This window comes from Phragmites australis, chromosome 16 (genome assembly GCF_958298935.1).
Source record: "Phragmites australis chromosome 16, lpPhrAust1.1, whole genome shotgun sequence".
Classification (NCBI taxonomy): Eukaryota; Viridiplantae; Streptophyta; class Magnoliopsida; order Poales; family Poaceae; genus Phragmites; species Phragmites australis.
Window position 1 is genome coordinate 29,219,381 of NC_084936.1, and position 13,827 is coordinate 29,233,207.

The following is a 13,827-nucleotide window of genomic DNA, read 5'->3' on the forward strand; positions in this document are numbered from 1 at the left end:
TCCAACTTATCTTTATCTCTTTTTTTTTCTTTTTTATTTTCATCCAACCAATGATTTAGATTTATTGGCCTCGCTACGGATTAACCGGTGTCCAAATGGGACGCTTAGATAGTGAAACGGAATCATCTCGACGAGATCTACGTATCTATAGTATCTGATCGTCCATACGGGCAACGGATATAAAAATAAAAAATTTGCACTTGTATAGACCCCGCGGTCAACACCCTATTATTGTAAATATTCGGGTATTACAGATAGCCAGTGTGTCGTTAGGTGTCGATAACTAACTGTTCAATCCTCCACCGGCAGGTTACATGCTAATTAATCCATAGCCCGATCTGGATCAGATGTAGTGATGCTAATCTCCACCCGTGCTGGTGAGTTTGCCGCCAATAATGCAGACATGACAGCCTCGTAAGCTTCATTAGCGATGCCTCTTGGGTGGCCTTCTGTTGCAGCTCACATGAGAATGATTCATGTTGTCTGCTGGTTCAGCTGTGCAGTTGCTTCAACATCTTTCGTTATATAAAGGGGGAAGCCAAAGCCAGAAGACATCATCGCAGCAGCTTGCCTTCTCTTCCATTTCCAGCGAAAAGACGCTTGATCACAGCTTCCATTCCATTCCAGCATGGCCTGCCACCAGAGATCCGCGAGCGTGCCCTCAAGCCCTCGCTCCAACAAAAGCAGCATCGAGGAACAGCTGCAGAGTCTGAAGGCAATGGTCTGCTCACCTTCAGCGACCGTCGATGCCATGGTTGATGCTCTGACCAAGCTCGGGAGCATCTACGGACGCATCGACGAGCTCACTTGCAAGCCCAGCAGCCAGCGTCAGCAGAGGAAGGCGGTGGAGGAGGAGCTCGAGCTCTCTCTCGTCCTGCTCGACCTCTGCAACGCTTTGCAAGAGAGCTTGGCGGAGCTTAAGGCAAACGTCATGGAGACACAGCTGGTTCTCAAGAGAGGAGACGATGCGGCTGTTCAGGTCAAGGTTCAGTCCTACGCTCGCTTGGCCAAGAAGGCGCAGAAGCAGTTCAAGAAGATCAGCAGCAGCAAGGCTGCTTCTGACAAGGAGTGCTGCAGGGTGGTCAAGCTGTTGGCTGAAGCGAGGGAGATCGCTGTGGCAGTGCTCGAATCGACATTGCATCTCCTATTGAAGCAGATTGCGGTGCCGAGTGCTAGTAAGTGGTCTCTTGTATCCAAGGCATTCCAGAAGAAAAGAGTTGTGTGCGAGGATGAGCAATTGCAGGCGTTGGAGTTGGACATTGTGGCCCTTGAGAACGGAGTTGAAACTTTGTTCAGGATAATGATCCAGAGCAGAGTTTCTCTTCTGAATACTCTTAGCTTGTAGAAAGATCAGGCACCAACCAACTCTGATTCCTGTTATTGGCGTCCGCCTTTTATAGGATTTGCTGATCAACCAAACAATTTTGATGTATATATGAGAGAAAGTGTACAGAAAATTACTCAATTGGAAAGAGAAGTTTTGGGTCCATTTCCTGCTGTCAATTTCACTGTTTCTTTTTTCTTTTTGGTTTCCTAACTTGATACAGAGGACTGTTAGAAATAAATTTGTGCCTGGTCTTTTGTTTCAGTTAGCTGTTCTTTTTGGTCAATAGTTAGCGCATGCATGAGGCCACGGTTTGTGTGGATGCCGTGCGTGCGCCGTTGGGGCGTGGCGAGAGTAGCTCGCGGCATCCGAGCCTCGCGCCATGAACGGGAAGCATGTTGTGCGTCGTGGGGATGGACGCGGCACAAGCGCGGCGTGAAAATCGCTCGGGCGTTGGTTGTTAACGTTGTTTTTCCTTTGCTTTATATAGCGCAAGAAAGGGTCTAGAAAAGCAGCTTGCGCGCAGCACAAAAATTCCTCTCGGTGCTCAATTTCTCTTCCAAGCATTCGCGTGTGTTCTAACTTGTGCGGTTAGGTTTTGCCGGGGAGCTCTGACAACTGGTATCAGAGCAATGTTGGTTCCCGCACCTGGCCCGTGCAAGGTCGCCTCATAGGCGGCACCGTGCGCGCTCGCCCTCACGAGGACGACCTCGACATCGCGACGATGGCGGTCGCGAGGTTGTTGTCCAGCGTGTGCTCAAGGAGGTTGGCGGAGCGGCTTCCTACCCGATGTTGATGAAGACGAATTACAACGATTGGTCGTTGCTGATGAAGATCAAGCTGCAGGCACGCTGCCTGTGGGACGCCATCGATCCGGGCGACGTCGAGCTCCATGAAGACCGAATGGCGTTGGATGCCATTTGCAGCGCAGTCCCACCGGAGATGATCTCCACACTGGCGACCAAAGCGTCGGCCAAGGCAGCGTGGGATTGCATCAAGACCCTCCGAGTCGGTGATGATCGAATCCGCAAGGCTAGCTCTCAGAAGGTGCGCGCGGAGTACGAGTCAATTGCCTTCCGCGACGGAGAAACAGTGGAGGACTTCGCCATGCGGCTCACGGCGGTCGTCAACCAACTCGCCACTCTCGGCGACCCGGAACCTGCCAACAGAGTCGTCGAGAAATATCTTCGTGTTGCTCGCCCCAGGTTCACGCAACTCATTCTCTCCATCGAAACTTTACTTGATATATCCACACTCTCGCTCGAGGAGGTCACAGGAAGACTTAAGGCGGCAGAGGACTCGGGGCAGTCCTCGGCGTCATCCTCCCAGCACAGTGGAGGCAAATTGTATTTGACGGAGGAGGAATGGCTGGAGCGGCAGAAGAAGAGAGATCAGGAGGCCAATCGCAGTGGCGGTGGCACTGGTGGCCGCGGCAAGCGCCGTGGCAGAAAGGGGCGCAACGGCGGCGGCGGGGCTGGCAGCTTCGAGGGCTCGTCCGCCGGGCAAGCTCGCAAAGATGATAAATGCCGCAACTGCGACAAGCTGGGCCATTGGGCCAAGGATTGCCGAAGCAAATCCAAGAAGGAGAAGCAGGCCCATGTGGCCGAAGATGATGAGCCCACACTTCTTTTGCTCACGGGCGGGAGTGTGGATTTAATCGATCCGCTTCCACCGGTGGGCCGAGATGTCTCGCCACCAGCTGCCCGGGAGCCCGTGTCCGAGGTGAAATCGAGCGCGCCACAAGATTTTGAAGTTTTCCCCATTGCCGGCAATTGGGGGAGAAAGAGATCGGCACCTCCATCGCACCGCACGGTCGAGCTGGTGGAGAAGAAGGTGTACGCGGCGCTGGATGATGTTGCAGATCGTGATCCACGGCGCTGGATTGTGGATTCCGGCGCCTCAAATCATATGATCGGGTGCAGAACTGCATTCGCCGACCTCGACACCGGCATCACCGGCAACGTTCGTCTTGGCGATGGCTCCATCGTCCGGATCGAGGGATGTGGGACGGTGCTATTCACCTGCAAGAATGGTGAGCACCGCATCCTCGCCAACTTCTACTTCCTTCCGCGACTCTCCGCCAACATCATTAGCGTCGGTCAACTCGACGAGGCGGGCTTCGACGTCCACGCCAAAGGAGGCTTCATGCGCATTTGGGATGAACGAATGCGACTTCTTGCTAAGATACCGCGCAGTCCAGGCCGGCTATATGTGCTCGACATCACCCTCGCACAGCCGGTCTGTTTGACAGCGCGCGCCAGTGATGAGGCGTGGCGGTGGCATGCTCGGTTCGGGCACACGAACTTCGCCGCGTTGCGGAAGATGGGGCAGGAGCAGATGGTCCGCGGATTACCCGTACTGAAGCAAGTCGATCAACTGTGCAAGGCATGTCTTGCCGGGAAACATCATCGAACACCTTTTCCCCAGCACACGTTGAGGAGATCCAATGAACCACTCAAGCTGCTGCACGGGGATCTTTGTGGTCCGATCACGCCGGCGACACCAAGTGGCAACCACTACTTCCTCCTCCTCGTCGACGACTACAGCCGCTACATGTGGGTGGCGCTACTTTCAAGCAAAGATCAAGCGCCGGATGCCATTCGGCGGATCCAGGCGGCGGCCGAAAGGAAGAGTGGCAGAAAACTCCGTGCGCTGCGCACGGACCACGGAGGCGAGTTCACGGCCGGGCACTTCCAGGAATACTGCGCCGAATTGGGAGTGCGGCGCGAGCTCACTGCACCATACTCGCCACCTCAAAATGGCGTCGTCGAAAGGAAAAATCAGACGGTGTGCGGGACGGCGAGAAGCATGCTCAAGGCAAAAGGTTTGCCCGGTATATTTTGGGGGGAGGCGATTACCACTGCAGTGTACATCTTGAACAGGTGTTCCTCCAAAAGCATCGGCGGCAAGACTCCCTACGAGCTGTGGAACGAGAGCACACCGGATGTGCATCATCTACGGACATTTGGGTGCGTAGCACATGTCAAAGTCACCACGCCGAATGCAAAGAAACTTGACGACAGGAGCAAGTGGATGATTTTTGTTGGATATGAACCTGGATCTCCTCCGTTTTCGCAAAATTGACGACGTGCTGGGCCCGAGCATGGCGCCGGACCTAGCCACTCGGGAACTCCAGGAGGAGCTGCTGATGGTGAGTGGCGAAGAACCTGCGACATTTGCACAGGCCGAGCTGGAGGAGGCTTGGAGGAGAGCAATGCTCGATGAAATCACCTCAATCGAAGAAAACAACACTTGGAGGCTAGTCGATCTGCCGCTGGGACATCGACCAATCGGCCTCAAGTGGGTGTACAAGCTCAAGAAAGATGCCCATGGAGTGATCGTGAAGCACAAAGTGAGATTAGTGGCAAAGGGCTACGTGCAGCGTGCGGGAGTGGATTTCGACGAGGTATTTGCTCCTGTAGCTCGTCTCGACTCAGTACGTCTTTTACTTGCAATTGCTGCTCAGGAGGATTGGATGGTGCATCACATGGATGTTAAGTCTGCTTTCTTAAATGGAGAGCTTGCCGAGGAAGTGTATGTCATTCAACCTCCGGGCTTTGTTGTTGATGGACAAGAAGACAAGGTCTACAGGCTCGACAAAGCTTTGTATGGCCTTCGCCAAGCGCCCAGAGCATGGAACATCAAGCTTGATCACACCATGAAGAATCTCAGGTTCAAGCAGAGTCACTGGAACATGGCTTGTATGCGTGAGGTGGTGATGGAGCTCGGCTCCTGGTGGGTGTGTATGTAGATGACTTGGTGATTGTGGGCGGTGATGGCGGTGTGATCAACAACTTCAAGGCACAAATGAAGGCGGAGTTTAAGATGAGTGATCTCGGTCCCCTAAGTTTCTATCTGGGCATTGAAGTTCACCAAGTCGGCGGCAAGATCACTTTGAACCAGGCGGCGTACGCGTCACGGATTGTTGAAAAGGCAGGTTTGAAGGGATGCAATCCTTGCGCTACACCTATGGAGCCCCGACTGCAACTCAGCAAGAAGAGTACCGCACCATTGGTTGATGTTGCCGAATTCAGGAGTTTGGTGGGGAGTCTACGGTACTTGGTGAACACCCGGCCGGACCTTGCTTTCTCGGTTGGGTATGTGAGCCGTTTCATGGAAAGGCCCACGGACGAACACCTGGCGGCAGTAAAGCGAATCATCAGATATGTGGCTGGAACAATTCGGTTTGGCTGTCGCTATGAGAAGGAAGGTGACAAGGGGCTGATCGGCTACAGTGACAGTGATATGGGTGGCGACGTTGACACGCGCAAGAGCACTACCGGAGTGCTGTTCTTCCTCGGCAAGAATCTTGTAAGCTGGCAGTCCCAGAAGCAGAGAGTAGTGGCTCTCTCTTCATGTGAATCGGAGTACATTGCAGCTGCTACGGCAGCCTGTCAGGGCATTTGGCTTGCCCGACTGCTCGGCGATCTCAGGAACACTGAGCCTGACGGTGTCGAGCTCAAGGTGGACAACAAATCTGCCTTAGCCCTCATCAAGAATCCTGTGTTTCACGAGAGGAGCAAGCATATTCAAATCAACTTTCATTTCATTCGTGAAGCCGTGGAGAGCGGTGAAATCAAGCCGGAATTCATCGGCACAGGAGGGCAACTCGCGGACATCCTAACGAAGGCGCTACCACGAGCAAAATTTCAGGAGCTGCGAGACCAACTCGGTGTGATATCCACAGGTTAGGCACAAAGTTTAGGGGGAGTTTGTTAGAAATAAATTTGTGCATGGTCTTTTGTTTCAGTTAGCTGTTCTTTTTGGTCAATAGTTAGCGCATGCATGAGGCCACGGTTTGTGTGGATGTCGTGCGTGCGCCGTTGGGGTGTGGCGAGAGTAGCTCGCGGCGTCCAAGTCTCGCGCCATGAACGGGAAGCACGTTGTGCGTTGTGGGGATGGACGCGGCACAAGCGCGGCGTGAAAATCGCTCGGGCGTTGGTTGTTAACGTTGTATTTCCTTTGCTTTATATAGCGCAAGAAAGGGTCTAGAAAAGCAGCTTGCACGCAGCACAAAAATTCCTCTCGGTGCTCAATTTCTCTTCCAAGCATTCGCGTGTGTTCTAACTTGTGCGGTTAGGTTTTGCCGGGGAGCTCTGACAAGGACAGCTAAAAAAACAAACAATCGCCGTAAAATGGGAGCGGTTCAGTTGAAATTTCTTCAGGAAAAAAAGCAGTTTACTTAGAAGATACTCATGATTATTGGCTAGCTTTTATATAGAAGCAATTTTCATCAGTACACAGTTCAAGTTTTTATTTCAAAGATTTACCATGAGATGGCCACTGTTACTTTAAACATGAGATGTGCCTCAACAACAGGCACAAGATCCTTGTAAAGTGCATCTTGCTCTCACTGGAGTAAGCTTCAGGCAGATGAAATAACACGCATGGCACATATGACAGTAACCAGCATTAGAGTAAGCTGCCATGCTGATTCATCCTGCCAATACTTGGAACAATAAGTTTGGACGGCATGTGGATCATCTTGAAATTGCAAAATTCAGATTCTAACTGTTGTAAGCACAGTAGGCAGGAGAAACATGCCAGCGATGCGATGCCACATGAAGAATCATGAATGATGAAGTCAACTGCTCCTTCCACAGCTCAGCCACAGCTCTTCTCTAGACTCTAGTTGCATAGCTTGCTCACTGATCTCAAGATCTGAATCTAACATTAAACTACACCTCGTGCAGATTATTTTGTTGCTGTCGACCGAGACATGACACGTTGCTCATAAGCTGTAGTTTAATGTAGTTAGAGATGCCTCTGAAGTTGAACAAGAACAAAGGCACCAGCTTGTCGTCGAGATAGCTGGCTTTGTTGCAGCAGCACAGCACCTCATTATCGATGCGATTCTTGCTGTCAACAAGGTCATTGATGCCACTTCTTTGGCTTGTTTTGTTACATATAGAGGCAAGCCATGTCTGTGGTGATACCATCGCAACAGTTTCTCTTCTGCTCTTTTCTCTTCCGTCTCTAGAGAAAAGCAAACCACTACACCTTCCACTACAGCCATGGCTTACCACATCAGATCTGCTAGTGTTCCTTCCAGCCCTCGCTCCAATGAAATCGACGTCGAAGAACAATTGCAGAGCTTGAAGGCAACAACCTCTTCATCCTCTGCGACCATTGGAACCATGTGCGATGGTTTGAGAAAGCTTGGAGAAGTCTACAGCTGCATCGGCGAGCTTGTGTGCTTACCCAGCAGCCAAGTTACACAGCAGAGGAAAGCAGTGGAGCAAGAGCTCGAGCAATCCCTCGCCGTCCTTGATCTCTGCAGCGTTATGCAAGAAAGCTTCTCTGAGCTCAAGGAAACCATCCTCGACATGCAGTCGGTTCTTAAGAGAGGAGATCATACAGCTGTCCAAGCCAAGATCCAGTCCTACATCCGCGTGGCCAAGAAGGCGCAGAAACAATTCAACAAAATCAGCAAGAAGTCCACTACAGCTGATCAGGAAAGTTTCAGGGTGATCAAGATATTGTCTGAAGCCAGAGTGATTGCCGCCTCCATTCTGGAATCCTCATCGCATCTCCTGTTGAAGAAAATTGCCATGCCAAGTTCCAGCAAGTGGTCTCTTGTGTCCACAGCATTCCAGAAGAGAAGAGTCGTTTGCGAGGAGGGGCAATTGCAGGTGTTGGAGTTGGACATTGTTGATCTTGAGAGCGGAGTTGAGGCTTTGTTCAGGACATTGATCCAGAGCAGAGTTTCTCTTCTGAATGCTCTTAGCTTGTAGTTAGATCATACAACAACTCTGACCCCCTGTGATTAGCATCCACCTTTTAGAGGATCTGCTGATTATCGAAACAAATTTTGATGTATATATGAGAGAAAGTGTACAGAAAAGTACTCAATTGAGAAGCAAAGCTTTTGGCCCATTTCCTGTTGTCAATTCCAATGTTCTTATTTTTGCAATGAAATTTATTGTGTAACGGCTAAAATACTTCCCTCTCTTTTTCTCCCCTTCGGGAAGTATTTCGCCATGTTTCCACCAATGAAGTAACTAGTAAGCTGAGTAAATGCAGTGAGAATAGCCAAACATTCATACTCCAGGTTCAGTCCTACGCTCGCTTGACCAAGAAGGCGCAGAAGCAGTTCAAGAAGATCAACAGCAAGGCTGCTTCTGACATTGAAGGATGCAGGGTGGTCAAGGTGTTGTCTGAAGCAAGACAGATCGCTGTGTCGATGCTTGAATCGACATTGCATCTCCTGTCTAAGCAAATTGCGACGCCGAGTTCTAGCAAGTGGTCTCGTCTCCAAGACATTCTGTAACACCCTACTTTACAACCAAGCCTATTTATTAAAAAAAAAAGAAATTTTGGCAGTATTTCCTCTATAGAGAGGTATAACTGACCAAAAAAATATCACAGGCAGGCAGGAACAGATATAACCAGCATATATATAGAGTCCGCCACGACGCTACCAGCGTCGTACCACAACATAAACAAAAACAAACGACGGACCATCAGACACACCACTTGTATACACCGATTGAGCTATCGACATCGTGATAAGTTAGTGTGTGCAGCTACCGAGATCCATCCCCAAAATGCACGTCAACATCTAAACATACCTGTAAAGAAAACACGGGTGAGATTCGAAAATCTCAGCAAGTGAAAGGTACTTTAACAAAAAGCTATATAGCCACAGTTGAATGTGCTAACAATTCTAAATAGAAACTAGTAATGAAATACACCGCCAACACTAGGAGAAACAATTATGACTAAGCAAGTCCAACGATAACATTAAACATTTTAACATTCGGTTGGTATAAGCCTTCAGAGCCGCATATATATCTATATACACGCTAACTAAAGGAAATAAGATTTGATATGAATAATTCATTGAATTTCACAAGAAGACATAACCATGCACATGACATGCTCTCCTCACCCTTACCCCTCCTCGGGTAACGTAAGGGTGTGCACCGTACCCCTCCTCGGGTGACATACGGTACTGTACCGGTACGGTCGCGGCCAGAAGACGACGACAAACTTCCAATGCATGAGACGTATATGTATGACGTGCTTCAAGCATAACCAACATAACTTCCGGAATATGCTTGAGACTTCAAAAAAACATTGCATACAACACTAGTGAACAACTGCAGAATGGCATATCGTGCCTACTGCACTTCATAAATCAATCATCGAGTAAACTTCTGGAAACGTAAACAACATAGTACTCAGCCCAGAATCAGTCATTCAGATTAGATGAATGCACTGTAATTAAAGAATGTAGGCAACCCAATATTAGGTTAAAGCATAGTCATACAATACATTCACTTGCCTTTACCGACGATGAAGAAAATTCGATCAAGAACGTCCGGAAATAGTACCACCTGTACAGGCATACTATTAGAACTAAAGCACATTTAAAACACATAAAATATGAAGTGTCAACTCTACGCTTGAAAACGTCGCGTCTTCGCCTATATTCCGGACAACTGAATAGAGAACTGTATCACAAGAAATGATACTCTATTTCCAATTCAGAGTCGAACCAAAATTCTTACTAATTATACTTGGCTTCGATTAATTGAATACTTCGACTCAGATGTCGTATCTTCGAATCAACAACGATTATCAAAACGAATCAGACTATTGATCACATGAAATGATACGACAGGAATTGTTTGATTTGATTTAATCCAACTACAAATGTTCAGAAATTACCGAGAATTCACCTTCGAAAGTTTGACGATGAATCCAATGAAATTCCGAAATTTCCAACTTTTTCCTCTTTTTTTTTTTCCTTTTCTTTCTTTTTTCTTTTCTTTTCTCTCTTTCTTTTCTTTCCTTTTCTTCCTTCTTCTTCTTCCTGGCTTCTTCCTCTGTGTCGCTTGCTTCGGCCGGCTGGGCTATCACGGCAACACAGAGGGAGAGAGGGGGAGGCAGCCGGCGGTGGCCGGCGGTGGCGGCGGCGGCGGGCGCGGCGCAGCGGCGCGCGCGCACGGCGACGCAGCAGGGGCGCGGCGGCGCAGCTGGCACGGCGCACGGCGGCCGGAGCAGGCGGTCGGCCGGCGGCTGAGCTGCGGCGGCGGCAGGGGCACGGCGGCGGGCTGCGGCGGCCGGAGCAGGCGGCCGGCGCGGCAGCAGTATTCGACGGCGGGAGAGAGAGAAACGAGAGAGAGAGAGAGAGAGTGTTCGCGAGAGAGCGAGACGGCACATGACGTGAAGAGTCTGGATGGATCGGGTTGAGGACCGATCCATCCAGCACTTATCCCCTCTTTTTTATTATTTTTTTTCTTCAAAACAACGAACGGTCTAGATTTATTGGGCTCGCTACGGGCCCCAGAGTGCTCGGAACGGACATATGAATAGCAAAATGGGTTCGTCTCGACGAGATGAACGCAACCGCGGTCTCCGATCGGCCATACGAGCAACGGATCAAAAAGTCAAAATTCGGTCAAATTCCTTTCATTTCTTTCCTTCAAAAATTCGGTATTACATTCTCCCCCCCTTAAAGGAATTCGTCCTCGAATTCTGCCGCTTTCATAGCAACTATGGAATAGAGGTAAAATATTTCAAAACTTATGACTCACCAGTCTCAAGGAGCTCAGGATACTCCTTGCGCATTCGTTCTTCAAGTTCCCAAGTAACTTTTCGTTCTGTTTGATTTGTCCAAAGGACTCTCACAAACTTGATAGTCCTCCTCCTCATAACTCGCTCTGAGGAATCCAGAATACGTACTGGGTGGCACTTTACGGTCAGATCTTTCTCTATCGTAATTGATTCAACATCAATTTTATGCTCAGGGTCTCTCAGATATTTTCTTAACATAGAACATGGAAGACATTATGTACTCCACTCATTGAGTCTGGTAAATCAAGACGGTATGCCAAACTGCCTACTCGGTCTGTGATTAGAAATGGACTAATGTACCTCGGATTAAGCTTCCCAGAGATACCAAAACGTACAACACCTTTAGTTAACGACACTCTGAGAAGAACATAGTTACCAACTGAAAATTCTAAGTCTCGTCTCTGAATATCTGCATAGCTCTTCTATCGACTCTGAGCAGTCAACAAGTTCTGATGTATTTGGTACACCTTCTCTAAGGTTTGCTGGACCAAATTTGGACCAAGTAGTGATCTCTTTCCAACGGAATCCCAACACAAAGGGGAAACACACCTTCGACCATACAAGGCATCAAAGGGAACCATCCGAATACTAGCTTGATAGCTATTATTATAAGCAAACTCTGCTAAAACTGGGATACAAATTTAGAATCCCGATCTGAAATGATCGGTTTTGGCACATCATGCAACCTCACTATTTCCCTGATATACAAGGGAACCAAATCATGTGCCGAACTAGTTGTCTTCATTGGAATGAAATGTGCAGATTTTTGTAAGCCTATCCACGACAACCCAAATAGCATCTCTGCCTCAAGGTGAATGAGACAGCCCAACAACAAAGTCCATAGTGATATGTTCCCATTTCCATTCTGGAATTTATAAGGATTGCATTAATCTTGCGGGTCTTTTATGCTCAGCCTTTACTTGTTGGCAGACACCACAAGCTGCAACATACTTAGCAATATTCACTTTCATCCTTTTCCACCAAAAATTTTGTTTTAGGTCTCGATACATTTTGGTTCCACCCGGATGAATTGTATAAGGAGTCCGGTGAGCTTCTCTCAATATATCCATTTTCACATCTGCCTTCTGTGGTACACAGAGACGTCCTCTAGAGCGTATTGCACCATTCTCATCAATGGTAAATTCCTTTGAATTTTTTTCATCGAAGTCCTCTTTCGAACTTCTAAAAGAAGACAATTATATTGTTGAGCTTCACGTACACACTCAGGTATAGCAGATTGGATGATCATTTGAGTTTCTATCTGCACAGTGCCAGCAAAGCAAAAAGATATCCCCTTCCGATCCAAATCCGAATGTAAAGACATTATTGCTTTAGGTACACCTGTTCTGCTAAGGCGTCAGCTACCATATTTGCCTTTCCGGGATGATACTGAATTGTCAGATCATAGTTTTTGATTAATTCTAACCATCTTCGTTGTCTCAAATTCAGATCTCTTTGAGTGAAAATATACTCGAGACTCTTTATGATCAGTGAAAATATCACATGACCCACCATACAGGTAATGCCTCCAACTCTTCAAGGCAAAAACCACTGCAGCCAATTCTAAGTCATAAGTGGGATAATTCTGTTCATGAGTTTTCAATTGTCTGGAAGCATATGCAATTACCCGACCTTCTTGTATAAGCACCCAGCCAAGTCCAATCCGAGAAGCATCAGTGTAAACTGTGAAACGCTTACCACACTCGGGCAAAGCTAAAATAGGAGCGTTCACCAACTTATTCTTTAATGTTTGGAAATTGTTCTCACATTCATCAGTCCATACAGATGGAACACACTTTTCAGTAAGTCTAATCATAGACTTTGCAATAAAAGAAAAACCTTGTATAAAATGTCGGTAATGGCCAACGAATCCAAGTAAACTCCGAATCTCGGTTACATTGGACGGTCTTTAACATTTTGTTGCCTTCTCACTCTTAGAAGGGAAAACGAATCCAAGAACATACAATATTTCTGCTAATACTATACCAGCCATTTATGAGACAATCTCTTCGACTAGTTCTAAAACCAAGGCATTAGTTGCCAGAAATATCCTTTTTGGTGGATGCAATCACACCAAAAATATTATTGGCTAACTCCACAAACTCGGGTCGAAACCCCCAATAAGAATATAAACCTTCTTCGCTTCAACTTCAACTCCTTCACAGGGAGGATCAATTTAAAACCTTTATGGTTCAAGATTAAAGAAACATCAACACTTCACCTCTTCTACCAACATCACTAACTCCAAAAAAATACGTGTAGGTAGATCTACACAAGAGACAGTCACAACGTTAAGATATAAACCTCCAGTTGGTCATTCTCATCTCGATGTATCATCAAGTCTAGAAGGGGTGATCAGGAGATTACAACCACTTGCCTAATTCAACCCTTCTAAACATCTAACAACTTGTCCTTCATGGTACAAGTTTAGACTTGCACTTTCCATCTTGAATACCAAAACACTTCCATCCAAAGGCAATTGCACCAATAGATAAGCTGTGTTGATCGGTACATTCAGAAACATGCCAAACTGGCATACTAAAGAACTTCACATCTTGCTCACATTCCCAGGCCAGTCATATTATCGGTAACCACGCCACAACTTCTTCAAAGTAAAATTGCATGCAAAAACATATCCTCCTCAAAAGTTGAAAAGACATCGGTTAATCTAACCGACAAGATGATCACTTGCAGAATGCTCATGGAGAGGGTTGAAAATATGACTTCTGCAAACTCAACCCTGTTAATCCAACTCCAATTTAATTATTTTACAAATTTAGTTTAGCAAGCACCATTCGCAACACCAGTTTACTGTCAACGGGTTGAGCGTTAGCATACAATGCTTCTCTCCAGGTCCTTAGAAGGCATACCCTCTCCTTAACAGCAACAAAACTACGGAGATACACCCCAATAGTTCATCC

The 13,827-nt window shown here is 47.7% G+C and overlaps 2 protein-coding genes and 1 long non-coding RNA gene across 4 annotated transcripts; 2 read left to right on the plus strand and 1 right to left on the minus strand.

Annotated features, from left to right (window-relative positions):
• Positions 1 to 593: 593 nt before the first annotated feature.
• Positions 594 to 1,370, plus strand: LOC133896295 (uncharacterized). Its single transcript, XM_062336869.1, has one exon. It carries the CDS (start codon positions 629 to 631, stop codon positions 1,343 to 1,345), a length of 717 nt encoding a protein of 238 aa, XP_062192853.1. The 5' UTR covers positions 594 to 628; the 3' UTR covers positions 1,346 to 1,370.
• Positions 1,371 to 7,177: 5,807 nt separating this feature from the next.
• LOC133896131 (uncharacterized) lies at positions 7,178 to 8,200 on the plus strand. The gene has a single exon (XM_062336650.1). The coding sequence runs from the start codon at positions 7,339 to 7,341 to the stop codon at positions 8,056 to 8,058; it is 720 nt and encodes a 239-aa protein (XP_062192634.1). The 5' UTR covers positions 7,178 to 7,338; the 3' UTR covers positions 8,059 to 8,200.
• Positions 8,201 to 9,419: 1,219 nt separating this feature from the next.
• LOC133895907 (uncharacterized) lies at positions 9,420 to 10,224 on the minus strand. Of its 2 annotated transcripts, none has more exons than XR_009905673.1 (2): positions 10,009 to 10,224; positions 9,420 to 9,663 (listed from the first exon to the last, which is right to left on the minus strand). It is a non-coding gene; the product is annotated as an uncharacterized LOC133895907 (long non-coding RNA). The 2 variants fall into 2 exon arrangements; XR_009905674.1 differs by having other exon boundaries at positions 9,998 to 10,224.
• Between the last annotated feature and the right edge of the window lie 3,603 nt (positions 10,225 to 13,827).